Genomic DNA, 19000 nt, shown 5'->3' with positions numbered 1-19000 from the left:
CCCCCGTGGCAGCGTGGGCTGGATGCTGGCACTGGGCGCAGCCTGGGGACCCCGCGGGACTGCAGGGTGGTCACTGGGAAGAAATGGGCTTCGTCTCAAGGGACCAGCCCCAGCTGAGCTGCCACGAGACCCTAAAGCACGGCTGACAACACCGGGGCTGCAGAAAGGTTAAAATCCTCCTGAGCCCAGAGGACCCCAAACCCGAGTGAGCAGGACCGGGTCTCCCAAGGAATGTTTTCAGCGTGCTGTCCCTCTGGGCAGCGGGCAAAACACGGCTAGAGGAGTCAGTAAGCCAACAGCTCGGGACCTGCCTGCCACTGCCTCGCTGGTAGCGGTAAGGACTCTGAGTATCAGACGTAATGGGGAAGAAAAGCGAGGCTGTGTTTACTGCTTCTGTGGAGTTGTAGGAAACCACGTGGGGTGCAGAAACTACACGGAGACAGCTCTGGCTTGAAACTTCGCAGGGAGACGAGTACGGGAGAGGGAAAGCTCAGGGATGAAGCTGCCTTTTGCATTCTAGTGCAGATCCCTCCCCACGTTACAGAAGACCTTTCTGCCCGTGTTCAAGGGCAGTGAGCCCACAGCCTGCCCTCTGCTTCCCCCCACAAGGGCTCACAGGGGGAGTGGATGCGTGCTGCCACATGTGTCGGTCCCGCTGCCCGTGCCAGGGCTCTGGTGGCCGATCCCTCTAGCAGGGGCACCCATCCCGAGGGGCATCAGCAGCAGGGGAGCACAGAGGGAACCGCAGAGCAGGGAGCCCAGGGGAAAGGGTTTCTCAGCGCCGTGCCAGCCGTCCCGCTGCAGCTCCCCTGGGCCGCTGAGCAGCTGGCCTTGCCATATGATCTCCTCTCCACCTCCACAGGGCTGCAGCCAGAGCCCGGAGCGGGACGCAGCCCTGCCAGGCGGCTCGGAAGAAGCCTCCCCCGGCCGAGCCAGCTGAAGCCATGGGAAGCTGCCGTGCGGAGCGCTTACAAGGGGCCCATTATGGGAGGAAGGAGCCAAGAGGCCAGGTACCTGCAGCTCGAGCCGCAGCGCCCGGCCTCGCTCCATCCCTCGGGGAAAGCCGAGCCCCTGCAGCCCCTCTCGGGGCACCGAGCCCGGGGGGAAAAGCGGAGGGGGCGTCCCGCAGCCCGCAGCACGGCGGGGAGGCAGCCCCCGGGGGTCCCGCGGGGGTCCCGGCACTTACCCCGCGATCCTCCCGGCGCCGCTCGGCTCCTTCGCCCGGGGCACGGCTCGGGGTCGGAGCCCGCTCCGGGGCCGCTGCCGGGTGGCCGCCAGCCCCTGCCCGTGCCCGTGGCCGTGGCCGTGTCCCCGCCGGGCCCCGAGCCCGTCTCCGCCACCGGGGCCGGGGGCTGCGGGCAGGGGCGCTGCCTCCTGGGGGGCTCGGTGCGGCCGGGGCAGCCCCGGCGCCGTGCCCGCAGCCCCCAGGGGCGCCGCTTGGCCCCGCAAGCGCCGGGGCTCGGCTCGCCGGGAGGCGCCGGGCTCCAGCCTGGCCGCCAGGTCCCGCTGGCAGTCGCCGAGCCCCAGCAGGATGGCGAAGGTGAGGGGCAGGACGCTGGCCGCGGCTCCCCGCATGCTGTCAGCCCGCGGGGCGGCCGAGAGCCGGCGGCGAGGGGCGGGCATCGCCCCGCCGGCTGCGCTCCGGTGCGCCCGGCGGAGCCGAGCCTCACTGCCCCATCGCCCCGCCGGGCTCCGCCGGCACCTGCTGCCCACCGGGCGGCCCGGCAGGAGGAGGAGGAGGAGGAGGAAGAGGAGGAGGAGGAGGAGGAAGGCGGCTCGTCGTCGTCGTCGTCGTCCCCCCCCCCCCCGGCGCGCTCCGCGGGCAGCTCCGAGCACCTTCGCGCCCGCCTCTGGCACTGGCAGAGCCTGGAGGGGATGGAGGGTTTTATTTTTGGAAACCTCCCCCTTTTGTGTCTTTTTGATGCTGACATCGCCCCCCCCCTCGCCCCCCCCCCCTCTCCGGAGGACACGGCTCGGCCCCCCTCCTTAGGAGAGGAGACATTCCAGCAACACCCACTTTGGCAAAGGGAAACAAACTACAACGGAGGAGCCTTAACCCCTGCCTGCCCGGGGAGCCCGGCCCGGCAGCGAGCAGCCCCCGCTGCCCCCTCCCTGCCCGCAGCGAGCCTGGGAGCCCCGAGCGGGACCGGGGGCGGGCAGAGGAACGCGCCCCCGACCCCAAATCTGGGGCTCTCCGCAGCCGCAGCAGCACCGGCAGCCGGCCCGCGGCTCCCGGGGGCATCTCCCAGCAGAGAGCCGAGGCACGGCGGTGGAAGCTTTATTTGCCATCCCGTGCTGGCTCCGGGGATCTCCGAGGTCTCACCCCCAAGCCCGGCTCAGGGTTTTCGTGCTTACTTGTGTAGGTCCGGGCTGGGAAAGGACCCACCCAGAAGCTCCAGGTCCTTCAGCTCAGTGGCACCTTCCAGGAGACAGCCCGCCAGCTGGGCAGACCTCCATCCCTCCCATCCGCCTCCCTGCGGGCACCTGGCTCCCAGTGAGCCTTAAATGCTTTGAGAAGGACCGAGGGAAGAGTGGCAGGAGGGAGAAAGTGGCCAAAAGTCTCCTTTCAGCCAGATGTGCCAGCTCAGCCTGATCCTCTGCCACGTCCCTGCTGCTCTCCACTGCCCTTGGCCATTTTGGGCAGGAGCGAGTCCTCCTGGAGCAGCACAGGCTCCATCCCTGCCAGACAGCACGGTGTATTTGGGGTGGGCTCCCTCTGGCCCGCAAGTGGTGGCTGTGAGCTCGGTGGGTGGCTAAAAACTTCTTTCTGTATCTCTGCACATGAGGAGAGCAAAGCAGTGTGCTGCGGGCACTCAAGGCGGGGAGATACCCAGCAGCATGTCCCTGCAGTGTGTCTTGCAAAAAGAGGTGTCCTGCAATGCTCATCAGCTCGGGTTTGTTCTATCAGGGTCGGGCAGATGAAAGGTGCATCTCAGCATCCCTACCTGAGAGCAGCTACTGGATGCCTGCGGGAGAACACGAGAGATGGGGGACGCACAGGGCAATCCTTTCCCTCTACCCTCACGTTTGCCTGCAGGGCAGGGGCTCTTGGAACCAGAGCCCCTGGAGGTGAGCAAGTGCGACAGGAGCAGGGGGGCTGAGTGGGTTTGGGCTTCAGCCTCGGTGACAGCAGCTGGCAACAGCATCAAAGCAAGGAGCAGCAGGCACCTCCGTGCTCCCCGGATGCGGCCAGCTCTCCGCCCGCTTGGGCAGAAGCTCACAGAGCCCCTGGACCCCTCGAGCAGTGCCCGATAACAGCCAGGGCTCAGTTCTTTGTTCTGAGGAAGAAGAATGTCCTTTCCATCCTCACCTAATTACTTTCTTATGCAGCAGTGGAAAGAATGCTTGTGCCTAAACCTGACACAAGAAAAGTATCAACACCATAAACAAAGCCATAAACAGAGCGGCTGAAAGAGTGCTCGGAGCTACTGCAGGCAGCCCCACTGCGGGCTCGGCCGGGGCACCAGGGGGTTCCTGCCCCCGGGGGAACGGGGTCACCCTGGGAAGATGCAGGCTCAGCCTTGCCCAGGCTGCAGGAGCCTGCGTCTCCCCCGCAGAGCTGAGGAATGAGGTTTATAAAGCCAGTGCCCCACACGGAGCCAGGGGGGGCTGGCGTCCCATCTCAGATCAGCCCCGTGCTGTGCTTACAGCCACCACCAAGAGCCCCCGGACCTTCCCAGCCTCACCCAGCAAGCAGGTGCTCTCACAGGGATGTGCGGAGCTGTTCGACCCTACAGGAGTGCTACAGAGCAGCAGTGGCCACCGAGGGCATGGTGAGTGCCCAGCGGGTGAGGAGTGATGGCAGTGATCCCAGTGCGGGTGAGCAGGGGGGTGATGCACACCCACAGGGATGCTGCCTCCCAGTCTCACACTCAGCCCTCCCCAAAAATGAATTGGAAATTGGGATGCGTGGGGAGCTGCAAGGCGAGCTGGGCTGCAGCACGCTGCTCAGCGGGGGCTCAGCAGACAAACACGAAATACCTCATTTCTCAGGAACTCACGCAGACAGAGCGCGGACGGTCGGGCTGCTCGCCGCCGAGATCAAACCCACGCCTGGGAAGAGAGATTAGCAGCAGAGAGAGGATGGAGAGCGCGAGCCGACGGCGGGAAGCACAGCGCTGGCCCGGGAGGGTGAGCTGCAGGTGGGCAAAGTGCTCAGGGCAAAGCAGGGCCACCGCGTTCCCCTCCCTGTATGTCCATGCACCGGCTTCTAGGTGGCTGAGACAGCACTGAAGGAGAGGCCAAGGTCAGATGGAGATGCAGGGTCTCCACAAGGGCCCCTCTGTGCACCCTCGTTCCCCCACCCTCCATGTCCACACCGCCTCTGCAGTACCCCCTCGGAGGGGCAGCACCTGGGAACCACGCGTCCAGGGCCAGTTGGCCCCCAGATGCGGCTCCTGGCACTGCATCCCTTAGATTAATTAGCCCCTTTTCTTCCTCTTCTGAAGGGTTCACAACCCACATGTGCTTCTTCCTCATCTGTGAGCGGACCCCTAACGCGCTGCAGATGGGACACATTCCACGGATTCAGGAGCTGCCTGGAGCTCCCAGAGAGGAAAAGGAGCCCTCCCCCGGCACGGGCTGAAGGGCAGGTGAAGGTTGGCCAGCCCCACGGCTCAAAAAGCAGAGCACAGAGCCACCTTTCAGAGGTGCAAGTCACAGCCACTCTGAAAAAAAGTCAAGAGACGAGGCAGGAATGCACAGGGAGCTGGATGGAGAAACAGCTTCCAGCAGTGCAGATATCTCTGGAGAGGACCTCTAACACCAAGGACATTGGAGAGGCAAGAAAAGTGGTGTCTAAATGTGAGAGCACAGCCAGCAAATCCTCCACAGACACCATCTGACACCCTGGCTGTGCCACAGTGCACACACAGCTCAGCACACACGCTGGCAGGACACCCAGGGAAGGAGATGTTCCCACTGGACCATTGGGAACAGACCCAAGCAGACACACGCTGGCCCTCCAGCCACCTCCACCCACTCTCGGTGTGTCCCTCAGGGTACATCCCGGCCTCCCCCCGTGACGAGGAGGCCAGCAGGCAGCCGAGAACCATGTCAGTGACGGCATCTCGTCAGAAAACAGAACACAAATTGTCCAGCACCTCCTAGCTGGGTTTATTGCTCCTTCTGCTTTCGTTTAGCCAGGACCCTCTCCGAGTCGGGGGCGGGAGGCACAGCCCAGCCAAGTGGGTGTCCCCTGGCCAGACTCTTTGGTCGTGCTGTTGTCTAAACACATGTCCGTACGTTACCGGGGGCTGAGACCACACGCTGGAAAGGAGGATACAACACGAGAGGAAAACATGCTGCTGTGAAGGAGGAGAAACCTGGAGAGCAGGAACAGATGGCAGAACCCAAGGGATGGGAGTGAGGAGTGAGGCAGAGAGGAGATCGCTGTGGGCTACTGCTGCAGAAAGGCTCTGGTGGGGCTGGCTGCAGAGCACAGCTGGCTCCTTATTTATCCATCACGTTATTTCAAGCCCCTTCAGCAACTCGTCCAGAAGAAAAAAAGAAGAAAAAAAAAAAAGAGAGAGAAAACAGCTAGAATGTGACTCATGCAGAGCTACAGCAGCTCAGGGGAACCTGTCCATTTATAATTAATGAAGTCCCATTTGCAGTGATCCGACTGCAGCCTCCATCCCCCCAGGAGGCTGGGCCTGGCCTCTCTGCCTCTTCCAGCCCCATTTTTGGTAGAGGGGCCTGGAGGCCAGGCGGGTCTGGCCATCCCCACAGAGCCCCGCTGTGCAGGGAGGCTGCCCCGCATGGAAGCCCCTTCCTTCCACCACGGCCTCCTCCAGAGCAACCTGCTCAGGGCACCCGCCTGGCGGGGCTTCAGGAGGAACAGGCACTCAGTGGCTTCCAGGAGGGGGGAAAGGGAAGAAGGAGCAAGAAGAAGAGGAGCATCTGGCTGGTTTTTAAGGGCTCTGACTCACAAATAGGGAACGGTCCCCATTTGGTCAGGGCGCATTGAGAGGAGTGAGGAAAGGACCCTGGTAGTATGGATTTCTGCAGCTTTCTCTTCCTATTTTCTCTAGGGTCTTACCTCCAGAAGGCTATTCCTGAGGTGGCTGATGAACACCAGCTTGTAACAGACTGGCGAGGAACGGGGAAATGGGAAGAACAGCTGAAGAGATGCAGGAACCATGGGGCAGAAGATCTCCTTCCCTGATGGCTGGTCCACAACCTGGAGGAGAAAAAAAAGATCCAAACAAGACAACCCAACAGTGGGGACGGGAGAAACAAGGTAATGCCAGACTGTGCTGAAGGAGCTTTTTCTGAGAAATCTCTACCATCACGAACTTTTCTTAATAGCATTGTAAAGCTTTGAGTTCTACTGAGTGTTTGGGATTAAAGTAATTTCATTCCTGCTTCTGATTCCAAAGCAGCCATCCTAAAAATCAACAGCTTCCATGTCCTTCAAGCTTCTGGTCCTTCCTTACGACCCTCTCCTGCTGAGGGCATAGGGAACTCAGGCTGGAAGTCTCAAGCTTTGCACTTCAGAGGAAACCTGGTGATGGCCACACGCACCCTGAAATGGAAGTGACCTCTGTGGCTGGCATTGAATCCATATTTTTGCTTGGCTAATCTGCCACCCTGAAATGGCAGGCCCACTCCCCTCACACAATTTTAGATGCTTTCCTACCACTTTGGGAGCTGGAAGGACTGTGTGAGAAATGATCTCAGATTGTTACAATGCGGTTATTTCAAGTGCATGTTAAATAGCTTATTAATAAGTGAATCTTAGAGAACTGCAGAAAGCGCCAATTATTAGGTGGTGTGTGTTAGAGCTCAAGTAGTCAGTCATCAGGCAATAGGCTAGTTCATTTACACTTTACAGTCCCATTGGGTAATTATTGGGATTAGGCTGAGTACCCAATTTCCCAGCGATGACTTCACAGGCTGGGAATCCAGCTCTCCAGTGGCATCACAGCTCCAGGAGCCCCCTCACCGGCTGCCACGCTGCCTCTGCTGTCACCCACCCCACGCCCAGGTGTGGCATACGCTCCTAGAGCCTGCAGCGAGGCCCAGGTTTGTACTGGAAACAAGAATAAAGAGGAATGAGAGTTTAACGAAGAAATAAGTGTAGGGCAAGTGCAGAGAAGAGGAGGGAAGCTGCTTTCCATGCTGCACCACATCAGGCCACCACCTCCTGAGCAGAGCAAGAAGCTCTGGATGAAGTAGCATCCTCTTCCTACAGGGACAGGGGTTACTCCAGGCGCAGAACAAGGCACCTTTCCCCACCCCGGGTAGGATGTCTGCTTTCCAGGCCCAAGGCACACTTGAAGCTTGGCCCAAAGAAGCATCTCCCTCTTTTCAGTGTTTCCAGCAGAGCCAGCGGGGAGCTGGTGGGAGCGCAGAGGGAAACCACAGAAAATACCACCAAGGCTGGTGGCCAGCTCCAGCCCCGTGCTTCCACCCCATGGGTGCACCCAGCTTGCCCATACAGCCGGGGAAGCCTCTCCAGAGATGGCTCTGGTGCTGCTGAGCAGAGACTGTGGGCTGGGGATGTTCTGGCACCGTCCCTGCCTTCCCTCCATCTGATTCCAGGTTGCTGTGAACTACGGCTGACCTACAGCTCACCGCCTCACCTGTCCCTGCCCCGGTATCCATATCCTATATGGCACCAGCCCCTTGGCCCCCGCTCAGCTCAAGCCTCCAGCTGGCTTTGGGGCCACTGTTAGAAACATTATAGCACACCTGTTCTTCAGATGAGGGTTTACAGCCAAGGCGAGCACATCTGGATTGTGAAAGAGACGTTTGGAAGTTTATCAACATGTTTCCAAACAGTCTGGGTATGGCAGGGCTCCGTCTCGGTGCTCTAGTGGAGGAAGCAGCTGGCCTGGGCGGATGGTTCCTTGCCCTTCTCACGCCCTCGTGGGCCAGGCCGGGCCGCACACACACTCACGCCCTCCCCAAAAACCAAACCACCTCTTCCTGACAGCACCGGGCCAGGAAGCCATGTCAGCAGGGCTCGAGGAGGGGAATGGGGAAGGGAACTGACTCAGCAGTACCCATCCCTAGGCCGAGAGCTCCCCAAAATGCCGCTGTGGGGCCGCTCCGTGCGCCATGCAGGACAGGCTCTGGTGGCTCAGACACCATCGGCAGCCCACGGGGCTCTGGCTCTCAGCAAAGCCCTGCTCGCAGCGGCATCGAGCTGCCACTAATGGGTTTGTCAGCACCGAGCAGATCTAAAGGAGGAACGTGGCCCGCTGCCCTGAGCCGCTTCACGTGCGCGGCCCCTCTCCTTGTATTGGTTTCTCAGATGTGCGGCTCTCACGCCCATGCTAACAGCAGCCCTCCCACGCAAACGCACAGCAAAATGCCCTGATTTCGGTCTCTTCCCAGCCAACAGAAGCACAGCTGATCCTCTGGGGCGTGAGGGACACGGAGGCAGGAGGTGCAGAAGACCCGTAAGCTGCCGGAGCGGGAGGGAGCTCTGCCCCTAGCATGCAGGAGGGCTTTGGTTATGTGGTGGTTGTTCCTTGCCACAAAATCTTCATCTGTCCTAGGTCTGGGTTCACAGCAGCTGATGAACAATCTTTCTCCTGGTAGTAAAGCAAAGCAACACCAGGTACAGAGGGTACAGACACTGCTCCTCCCCTCATCCACACCTGGCTGGCAGCTGGCAGGGTCTGCGCTCACCTCCCATTTTGCACAAATACCTACAGGAACAAGCAAAGATGACACAAAAGGAGATGTTATTTCACAAGGGACCAATGCCCTCACTTCTCTTCCAGCTGACTGTGAGCATATTTATAACAATTTTACAGCATTTTGGAGGCTTGGGCAGACCTGGATTCTTTTATCAGCCCCACGTGAGTAAATCTCTTCCTTCTCAGCCCCCCTCTCAGTAATATTGAGCTGCAGGGGTCCCAAATAAGCTTGGATATAAGAGCAGCCTGACTCAGTGGAGTGCATGGAAAAGCATCAGCACAGGGAGAGCTGACAACTTCTACACAGAGCCCATGGCAAGGGGGCCGGGGCAGTGCCCCAGGGTGCTGACACTGGCACCTGAGCTCAGCCCTGGCTCTGCTGCTGCCTTCCTCTGCGATCTCAGATAAAGCGCCTAGCTGTGCCCCTCAGGGACGAAATGGAAAAAGAAACCATCCCACACACCCACACTGTGTTTGCCCACATCCTTGCTGGGCCCGCAGGCATTACAGCAAGCCAAGTTATATCGAGCAAAGGGCATGCTGCAAGAGAAAAAGTCTGGATTCGGGTGAGAGCCGTATGCATGTCACTGCTCAGTGAAAGCAAGTATGTTTAGCTGCACCTACCACAGACCACATGTAATGTTGTCTTAAGTCCAGGCTAGGGCCAAGTTTGCTACTGCGGACATCTTCTGTGGGACCTGGAGAAGCTGCAAAGATGTTAGCAGGAATTCAGGGAGAGGGGTGCTGCAAAACACAACAGAGAAGAATGGGTTAGAAAATAAGGAGAGGAAGGGGATTCAAAACACCGTTTGGATCTTACCAAGCAGCTTCCCTTCTCACACCTGGATGTGCCAGTGGCCCATCTGCCTGGACAATGTATTGTGACCAACACAGGAGGCAACGTAGCTTTGCTTTTCTCAGTAAGTTGAGCTGGTCACCTCTAAGCTTCCAGGTCACGGGGTCTTCTGTCTCTTCCTCCTCCCCTCCGGAGCATAAATCTGACCCCAGCCCAGCCTGTCACTGCCGGGGCGGGCAGGTCATGCTCATGACAGCCAGTGCTTTGTTCAGGGCCTGAACCAACACTTCCTCCCAAGGGAGAGCGCAGCTCTGAGGAGTCAGAGGTCAAGTGTGCTCTTCCCATAAGCCAAGGACTTGCCTTTTGACACTTAATCCAGGCAGAGATTTCACAGCCAGCAAAGAGCTCCTCCCGAGCTAGGAGCACAGCATCAGCAAGCACTTGGGCACAGGCAGGTACAAGGGGAGAGAGCAAACATTTGCCCTTCACTGTAAATCTTTGGGGCACCAGCAAGGAGGCAGCTAGAAAAACAAAACCCCGCCAGATACTTCATGGCTATTTTGCAAAATAACCCTGCCGCTGCCACCAGCCAGTCAGACCTGACGTCAAAGATGCTCAAGTGGCTGCTGCTGTTTAACTTCCACATTGCTTCACAGCCTTGCCTCCTTCAAGGAGGCTTGAAAGCTGAACAGCTTCACCACCGCAGCGCCTGGAGGCGGACGTGTTGCAGCAGCTCAGCTCTGAGCCTGTCTGCACAGCTCAGGTGGCTTCCAGCAGCACGGCGACTTGCCCAGGAGCAATCCTGCTCCACGGGGCTCAGCCAGCACCAGCCACGGCCCCACATGAGGCTCTCCTGCGAGGAACTAGCTTTGTGATGGCTCCATGAGGACACACAGGGTCTTCTTCACGACCACCACCAAGCCACTGGAAATAGTGGCTCCTGTCCTCATGTTGGCTGGCCACGAGCCTCCATGCCGCAGCTGGACAAGCATGTGGTGCTGGCAGCAGAGCAGCTGCAGCTGCCAGAGCTCCCTCCCACAGTCCCCGACTGACTGAAGGTGGGACAGGACCTCTGGGGATGGTCCGGGCGGACCTGTCCTCAGAGTGTGGTCACCACTGGAGGAGATGCCGGTGGCTCCTGGGGACATTGTACCCACACTGTGACTCTGCTCAGCCTAAGGTCCCACACAGCCTCCTGGCCCCCAGCGGGGTCCCCCAGGATGACACCAACCCCCACGTTACAGGGCTGGGATTTACAGTTCACAGAGGCCAAGCCCAGAGTGAGGCAGGGGGGTCGCCCTCCCTCGCACTGACTGCACAGGCAGAGCAGCAGTGGATCCCCGCCGTTCCCCTCCATTCCTCACTTTCTGTTCAAGGCATCCGAATAAGCAGGGAATCACATTTGGCAGGAAGACTTCCCTCTTTCAGAGGTGGTTGTCTCCAAGATTGAGGAGGATTAACCCCTGCAACTCCTCCATAAACACCCAGCCTCCCCCATGGCCATCCCCCCCCTCACCAGCCTGCAGTCAGCGCAGATCCACGAGGATCCCGAGCCCACAAGCCTGTTTTCACTGATCTGTGCCATTTTACCTCCCGGTGCTTTTCTGGTTCTAATTATCTCTGCAGAGCTGATGACACTTAGACATTTCATCACCCTGGAGACTTTTCCTGGCGTTCCAAGTCTGATTTATGCAACGCAGCCGTGGACATCCTAATCACCCAGGCTCACCTCTCGCTTGTTAACACCCCGGCTGGCTGAGGACCTGGACGTGCCTTCCCCTCCTGCCGGCAGATCCAAAGCAGGCTGAACCTTTGCACCCAGTGGAGTTAAAGCCTTGGCAGTTCTCTCCCCCTACCCCTTTCCCTCTCATTCATCACTGGTCATTAATCACAGCAGCCTCTTTCCACAGGGGAACTGCCTCGACAGACCCAAACCTGCCCCTGCAGCTGACAGGCAAAATCCCGGGGGCAGGCACTGAACAAGGGCAAACCCTTTTTCCCCACAGTTGTGGGGAAACCCTACCACCAGCATCAGCCTGGCCATTAACCCAGGCTGCTGAGAGAGCATGGAGAGCTCGGGGTGCCTCCTGTCCCAGCAGGATGCTCCTGGCAGGGGAAGCGGCTGCTCCCTCACCCTCGTGTCTTCTGCTCTCACTGGAAGTCGATTCAGAAACAACAGTTTGGGATCTAAACAGCTCTTAACACTTATCACTGCCTGTCCCCAGAGGCGAATCCAAATCTAAAGCACAGCTACAGCACATGTGTATCTGCTTGCAACACCTCATTGGAGGAATTACAGAGTGACAGCAGTACTGTGCTCAGGACACAATGACAATTACTTCCATCTAGCCAAACAAGACAGAGTCCAAGGCTGGTCCAGCCTACTAAATGGTGCTAGAGGTTCAGGCTGGGCATGGTACCAAACATTACAGTGGAGCCCCTCTACATGGCCCCTAGTCATCTTTGCCTTTGCAAGGGCCTGACAACCTTTCCAAGCTTCTCTCCACCATCCTGCTATTCCTTTTCAGGCTGCTTCTTGCTCCTTGTCCACGCTGCTTGCACAAGCTGTTTTGCAGGAGGCAGGGTCATCTCTCACAAGCTGTCTGCATCGTTTGTAACGCAAAGGGGGGCAAACTGCCTCTGCAAAGCAAACCTTGCACCTCTGTGTTGCGCTGGGACACGTCTGCCTGACTTGTCTTTGGGAAAGGACTGCCCTCTGTCCAAGTCAACCACTGCTGCCACCTGGAGAGAAAGCGTGACAACGCTGAATGCTATGACCTGGATACCCCTCAAATTCCCTCCGAGACCTTCGCGATTCTTGCGTCCAGCCAGGCCCGTCAGGGAGGAGGATCGAACGAGGGCAGCTGGACAGGAGCCCTGCACGCTGGCCAGGCCTTCGTGTACCGGCCACAGAATTTGCATTCGAAGCCGCTAACTAATGAGGTGAAGGAAAAGTCTGGAATCAGGACCAAGTCTGGTTGTGGTTTGAATTTTGACTCCAGAGCAGCTGGTGCAGCCTGGCGGGTGATCCACAGCTCAGCTGTCCCAAACACCCTTTGCTGAGCTGAAGCTTCCTCCACAGTGGGCCAAGCACCTCGCTCCACCTCCTTGAGCTCCTGCAGGCTAGTAAAATTTTAGGTGAGGAAACGACTCCCTGCACTGCTCCCAGTGCAGATTTTCTGCATCCAGCATCTAATATGTGGGGCGAGACAGGGTGTCAAGAAATCAGCTGCCCGAAGTGGCTTGCAGCGATTCGCAGCAGCTGAGCACACCCCTCCCAGGCTCATGGGCTCAAAGACCCCACCAACACAAGGTGGAGAGGTGCAAGGACGAGAGGTGCCACTGGGCCAGGCCTCTATCACTCCAGCTTCACAGATCTCCTCCTCCCCATCTGCCTTCCCACCATCTGCTGAGGCGACGGCAGGGGAGAGGAGGTTTGCAAGGGTCACTCTTGGGCCAAGGCAGATGGAAAGGACCTGCTGCGAGCGCTTTGCTAGAGCTGGGCCAGACAGCTGCAACACACCCCCCGGCTCCACCGCTGGCTCGTCCAGCACACGGAAAGTACCAGGGCTGGAGGAGCTGGCTCACAACCGCGCGGGCTGCCCTGGAGGCCCGCTCACAGTGACTAAGCCTGCAGCTGGACAAGGAGCGAATTAACAAGCTGCTTAAGTCCTTCATCCGAGGCCTGAACAAACAGATGCTGCCAGGAACTGGTCTCTCCCCCTCCTACGGACTGTCCTTCTGGTCACAGAGGCTTTTTCACAGCTCTCCCCGAGGGGTTGAACCGGTGGCAGCACCTTTGTTTGCTACACAGAGCTCCGGGGCCTTCTGCTCCCCCTGCGCTTTGAACCAGCTCCAGCCTTCTCAGCCCTGCAGGCATCCAACCTGGCCTGCTGCAGCCCTAATTAATTCCCTTGTTCATTTATGGTCTTCTGTCAATAAAGCGAGTAATTGGTGTGCAGCAGCAGCAGATCCTTGTTCCGTGTGTGCTCACAAGAACTTATGCTCCCCTCGGGCTGCTGGGGAAGCCCTCTCTGTCTCACCAAGGGTGCCCGGAGTCCCTCTCTGTGACCAGCCGCTTCAGTCGGCTACAGAGAGCACACCACATCCCTAAGGCAGCTTTGTGTCCAGCAGAAAAGCACCAGAGTCTTGACATGGCATGAAAGCTTTGAATTCAAGCAAGAAAGTGTGTCTGGACCACACCATAACTCTGTCTGCATTGCTAGTGCTGAGAAAATCCTCCTCATCACTGTCTTTTGCTGGGCTCATGCACACATACACACTCAGAAGCCTCCACATCAGCAGGCAGGGCAGGCACAGGCACCAGGCATGGTGGGGTTGCTGCTACACCAGTTTCTCCCCTTCTACACCCACCCAGCTTTGCACACAGCCTGATGGATTAAGCAGAACGTGACCCCACTACTCTTTTACCCCTCACCCCTGGCACCACGAGGATGGAGATGAGCAGAGAGCCACAGGGTGATTTCGCAGGGGATGTCCGGGCAGGATTATCTCAGGGCTCCTGGACCAAAGAGGCAGCTTCCCAGCCTTTGGAAACCTCCTCGTCTTTGTTCCTTGGCCTTCTGGGGTTGGGGGAAGGGATCCCAATGAACATGTTTGTGCTGTTCGTCTTAATAGGGTGTTGTGTAATGCAGAGGGAAGTGACTACACTGGGAACCCCAGCTGAGAACAGAGACTTTAATCCTGCTGCCCAGAGAAAACTTGGAAAAAATACCTACATCTGTTGTGTTGCATTAGGCTCATGGCTCAGAGGCTGACAGCTGACCCTGGTTGCTCGTTATGCCAAGGTACAGCCCCTGCCAAACAGTGCCAGGGGAAATTACCATGACTGATTGGGAAGGCAAAAGGCAGCCAGAGAAAACTGGGGAGGGCACCCCCCCCCCAGCGCAGGTTTCTGGGGAAGGAAGGCCAAGCCAGACTTCATCTTCCCCACAGCCACAGTCGCAAATGGAGCAGAGGAGCAGTGGAAAACAGAGCAGGGGATGAGATGCAGGGGGAGGGATGAAGGTGAGGAGGCAGAGATGAAATGACAACTGCAGCCGTAGCCATCGGGATCGCTGAGGACGGTTTTCAGCAGACAGCCCCCCCTTGATTCCCTGAGCCTGTGCTAGGCCGGGGCCATGGAGGAAAAAGCATGCTCTTGTGCCTGCAGGCAGGGCTGGCGGCTCGAGGAGGGCACAGAGCGGACATGGCCCAGCAGTCCACAGAGACTACACAGGAACTTGTCCGGGTGACAGAACAACACTGCCAAAATTCAGCTAAGGCAGCAGACAGCCAGACAGTCTGCAAACGTGCCAAAGACTCCTGAGGTGCAGAGGGACACACGGGTGCCAGCACCCACCAGGGCCACAGGGCACGAGGGAGAGCCCCCCTTACAGGCCCAGCAGGATGCTGCGGGTGGCCCTTCCCGAGAGGGAAGAGGGTTTCTGGAAAGCTGTTAACACCCAGTTCCGTGAAGGATCTGCCTGTTCCTTGTTCAAGTATTAAATTAGCTTGATCCTAATTAGCTTGAGAACTATGACAGGATTAAAGCAGATTCTGCTGTCCTCTTCCTGCCTGGAGCCGCCAGCTGCCAAACACTCCTCCAGGTTAGCATCCTGGGCTTGCTTCGAGGCAGGCAGGAGGAAGCAGAGAGAAAGCTGCTTTTAACTCCTGTCCGTCAGAGGCAGGGTTTGGCCCCGAAGCAGGAAGGTTTGTTTGCTTTAAATCTTATTTAACCATGGGTGTTTTCATTATCCACATCCATGTCGCACCCTTTTATCCTCCCTTGGGGAGGGCAGGGAGGAAAGCTCTCGCTTTCCTCAGTCCATCTGTGGAGCAGACAGCTCCGCTCAGCCACGTGCTCCTTGCCTTTCAGTCCCTGCTGGCAGCCGCTTTGACCGTGTTCGACAAGACAAAGGGATCGGGAGGAGCTGTGCGTTTCCTCTGCACCCTCTTATCCTTTTATAGGCTTCTGCTTCAACACCACAGCCTCGTAGCAGCACCCGAGCCTCTGCCTGGGCCTTCACACAACCCCAGGCCTCCAAGGCTGAACCCAGCACCTGAGGAGCAGAGAGAGGTGTGGAACTGAGAAATGCAGACCGACAGGCACTTTCTGGTTGATAAGTGTTTCTGGAGTCTGAAGATGCCTCAGGTGCAGCATCACCATCCTACCCCCTTCCCTGGTGCCTTTCCCTCTGCTCTTTGCAGTGCCACTGAGCAGAGCAGTCAGCACCAACCGAGTTAGCTCTGCTTCCATTCCCACAGGCTCTCCGGAAAGCTGCGGTGCCTGCAGCTAATAGAGAAGTCCATTTCATTATAATGAGCCCTAAAAGGAGAACATCAGCTCTGTGTATAAACTCAATTACGCTTCCGTGGTCCATGTGGTAAAGCTCCCTCTCCCCCCTCACGCCGATGACTAATGTGTGTCCAAGAGCCTGAGGGAACGCATCTAATCTGGTTAGTGTTACTGCTGGTGTTTGTCCGTATCGAGCACATTATTCCTGCTGAGCTATTTGTCCTCAGCCTCCTGAGAGAGCCTGCTGCAGGTTAATCACAGGCGCGTAAATCCAGCTTCCTCCCATGCGTTTTCATGTGGTTGGAAACCAAAAGGGCAAGGGGGAGAGGGGCAGCGGGGACGAGGGGACGGTTCCTGGGTGCTGCCTTCCCCTACACCCCAAGCTGAGGGTTAGAGCAAGAAAATCTGCCGGCCAACCCCTCTGCTAGACCAAGAGGTTGCCTGAAAATAAGGGAATAAATAAAAAGGCAGCGGGAACCCAACCCGCAGGGTTTCAAGGCGACTATCGGCCCCCCTCTGGTGGCCAAGCAGCTGCAGGCACCCACTGTCGGCAGCGCCGGGCTGCCACCTCGCTGCCACCTCGCTGTCACCTCGCTGTCATCTGGCTGCTGGTCAGGGAAAAGGCTCATTGCCAGACCAGCCGGCGGCTGCCCATCCTTCCCCTTCTCTCTCCTGGAGCCCCAGTCCCGAAACAGGGCCCTGTTGTGCCAGGGGCTGCACAGGAGACTGTCAGCTCCTTGGGGTGGGGGCGACTCGGAGACAAAGGATGGGAAGATGGGGACGAGGAGACACGCCAGCACTGGTTAGCATCCCAGAGTGGTCCTGGGTGCTCTTGTCGATGGGCAGGACACAGCCCAACGACTGTGTCTAACTAGAAGACCCCAGGGCAATATATTTCCTACCACAATTTTTAGTTGCAGCAGTTGCTACCAGCGTGTCGCATGCTGGTCCCAAGCATTAGAAGGGCCTAGGAGGGGGAAGGCAGCGTACCACTGACTGCCCTAATCACAAACTAGTGATAAGGTGGCTGCCAGTGCTCCCTACGTGAATGGCTGAGGCTGTTCCCCACCAGCAACGAAGGTTTCCATGACTCTGATCTAGCCTCTAAGCAGCAAACTGCTTCCCTGGGCACATCCGAGCCTCCTGGCGCTGCTTTCTTCATCCTCCAAGAGGACCAGAGAGAGATCTCTTTCCCTGTGTCTCTCCAGCCACTGCAGCGAGTGGCACTGCTCCATCGCACAGCAACCTTACGCTTCAGCTACCGGCGCACAAGAGAGCCCCAGGCAGCTGTTCATGCTGGTAAGAGATTAAATTTCTAAGATTACTTAGACAATTGCATCAGTTTACAGGGCTTCAGCATTATGCTAGCATAAATCCCTAAATTAAGGGATGGGTACGGGCCAACACGCTTCTCACAGCTTATCAGAGAGTTGCCTCAAGAGGGAGAGAAGAATGTGGTTTTGGCCACTGCAGAGTCACTCCCCCCACAAAAACACCCAAATTCACTCTGGCCTTCACATGCCTCACAGAAAACCCTGGAGCAGCCTTAGGCCAATTCTAGTCTCTCCATCCCTCATCTGGTGCAAGAGCCCAGCTTCCTTTGTCTGTATTCACTGCAGCTTGTCCCAAGAACAGCTTGGCTCCCAGCCCCGCTCCCCACTTCCAACCCAGTGTGCAACTGCCCACGCCCCAGCATACTTCGTAGCACGCCATCCCAGCAGAAGGGTAGCTGGAAAAGACTGATCAGGAATTTTGGGTGAACTTCAGCTACAGCTGTTTTGTTTTACTGAAAAAAAAAAAAAAAAAAAAAAAAAGTTATAGCAAATTATGTCTAAAAATGAACACATTCATGCAGCAACACCTCCCTCCTACAATCAAGTTCCATGCTCTTGAGAGCAGAGATTAGGGTTTCTCACGCATTCAATGAAAAAAAAAATATAGAAGAGAAAAGCAAAGAAAAACCACAAAGCACAAATAAGAAGAGAGTTTAACAGGAAGATTCGAAAATTGCAGATTGTGCACCGGAAGGTTTATGCCAAGACAGGCTGAGGTTCTGGTGGACTGCAATGTTTCCCATAAGTGTTTTTCTTTTCTAGTTCCCATAATCATATGTTTGAACTTTTTTCTCATGTGCCAGTCAGACACAAGATGGTAGCAGAACAGCCAGAAATGTAAAAAGCGTACATATTCACTATGGGAATGAGGAGTTACTGCTTGGTTCATAACGTTATAGCTGGGCTGGTCAGTTGAAAGAGAAAAAAAAATACTATCCAAATAAAGCGTGTTTTCCCCCAGTGCTCCACTCACTCAGGTTATCTGAAGAAACATCACAATAAAGTGGTGACCAGGGCAGCCAGATGGCATCACACATCCTGCCATCAGGGGCAGAAACTTTAGCACCTCCATCACGCTGAAGTCATTCAGTCCACCAAGCTCTCCTTCACACCCAAAGGGATCGTGTTTCTGAAAATGCCAGCCTCAGCTTGGCTCTCTTCCCACGAGAAATACCAGGCACGGCACATAAAGACACGTCCACGTGGTTTGCTGTGCATCATTTTGGTCAGGTTGCAGACAAGCTGTTCGCCTTTAAGTGCCTTCACCCCAGCCCTAGACTCACAACCACAGATTTCCAGGGGATGCTAGGACTTAGTCTCTGGATTCTTCATGACACCACTGCTTCATCTGCCCTCTCTGAGTCGAGAATAAGAAGGCCTTGTTCCTGCAGGGAGCTTCGAAATAATGCCACCACCCAGTACAACACCAGAGGCAATCCCCAAACCTCACATATACTGCTCACTCTCTTCTTTAGCCAGAATTCAGGTCCTGACAGCCAGAACCAAGGCTAGATGCTGGTTTCACAATCTGTAACAGCATCTGCCAAGTTACATGGCGGACTGCATGCAGAGAGCCAGTGCTATGCGCTCCAAAGATGGGCTAAATATTTGCACAGCTCAGGAAATGCTGTTTTCATTGCTTATAGGCAGCAATGCTAACAGACACAAATACTTTGCAGAATTTACTCAAGCTTAAAAATAAATATTTTAATCCTTAATCTTAAAAAAAAAAAAAAAAAAAAAAAAAAACAGTCCAAGGAAAACTAGTGGTAAATGCCCTTTTCATCCAAGCTGGGAGCAGCTCAAGCTCAGAGAATCACAGCAATTCAGTACGGCCTCTGAAGGTTACCAGCTGAAACCTTACCAAGTTGTTTGTTAGCAGGCACTTGCACACACAGGCACCCTGCAATCTGAAAGCCTC

General features: G+C 56.8%; 1 protein-coding gene and 2 long non-coding RNA genes across 5 annotated transcripts in view; 1 reads left to right on the top strand and 2 right to left on the bottom strand.

Annotated features, from left to right (window-relative positions):
• Nucleotides 1–1869, bottom strand: part of LTBP2 (latent transforming growth factor beta binding protein 2) — a 56025-nt gene extending 54156 nt beyond the window's left edge. For both annotated transcript variants that reach the window (XM_072038455.1, XM_072038456.1), the window contains exon 1: nucleotides 1187–1869. In XM_072038455.1, coding sequence (XP_071894556.1) covers nucleotides 1187–1623 — 437 coding nt within the window. In that variant the 5' untranslated portion in view covers nucleotides 1624–1869. The remainder of the gene's footprint in view (nucleotides 1–1186) is intronic.
• Nucleotides 507–6458, top strand: LOC106017682 (uncharacterized). 2 transcript variants are annotated; one of them, XR_005266042.2, is made up of 5 exons: nucleotides 507–1010; nucleotides 2909–3069; nucleotides 3651–3773; nucleotides 3994–4142; nucleotides 6033–6458. It is a non-coding gene; the product is annotated as an uncharacterized lncRNA (long non-coding RNA). The 2 variants fall into 2 exon arrangements; XR_003497392.3 differs by lacking the exon at nucleotides 6033–6458 and adding an exon at nucleotides 4449–6006.
• An 851-nt stretch (nucleotides 6459–7309) lies between these two features.
• On the bottom strand, nucleotides 7310–9789 carry LOC106017681 (uncharacterized). Its single transcript, XR_005266041.2, has 3 exons — nucleotides 9494–9789; nucleotides 9276–9395; nucleotides 7310–8660 (listed from the first exon to the last, which is right to left on the bottom strand). It is a non-coding gene; the product is annotated as an uncharacterized lncRNA (long non-coding RNA).
• Nucleotides 9790–19000: the final 9211 nt, after the last annotated feature.

The sequence above is a fragment of the Anas platyrhynchos genome, chromosome 5 (genome assembly GCF_047663525.1).
Source record: "Anas platyrhynchos isolate ZD024472 breed Pekin duck chromosome 5, IASCAAS_PekinDuck_T2T, whole genome shotgun sequence".
Classification (NCBI taxonomy): Eukaryota; Metazoa; Chordata; class Aves; order Anseriformes; family Anatidae; genus Anas; species Anas platyrhynchos.
The sequence above is the reverse complement of the archived record's forward strand: the minus strand, read 5'-3'. Positions and strand labels throughout refer to the sequence as shown.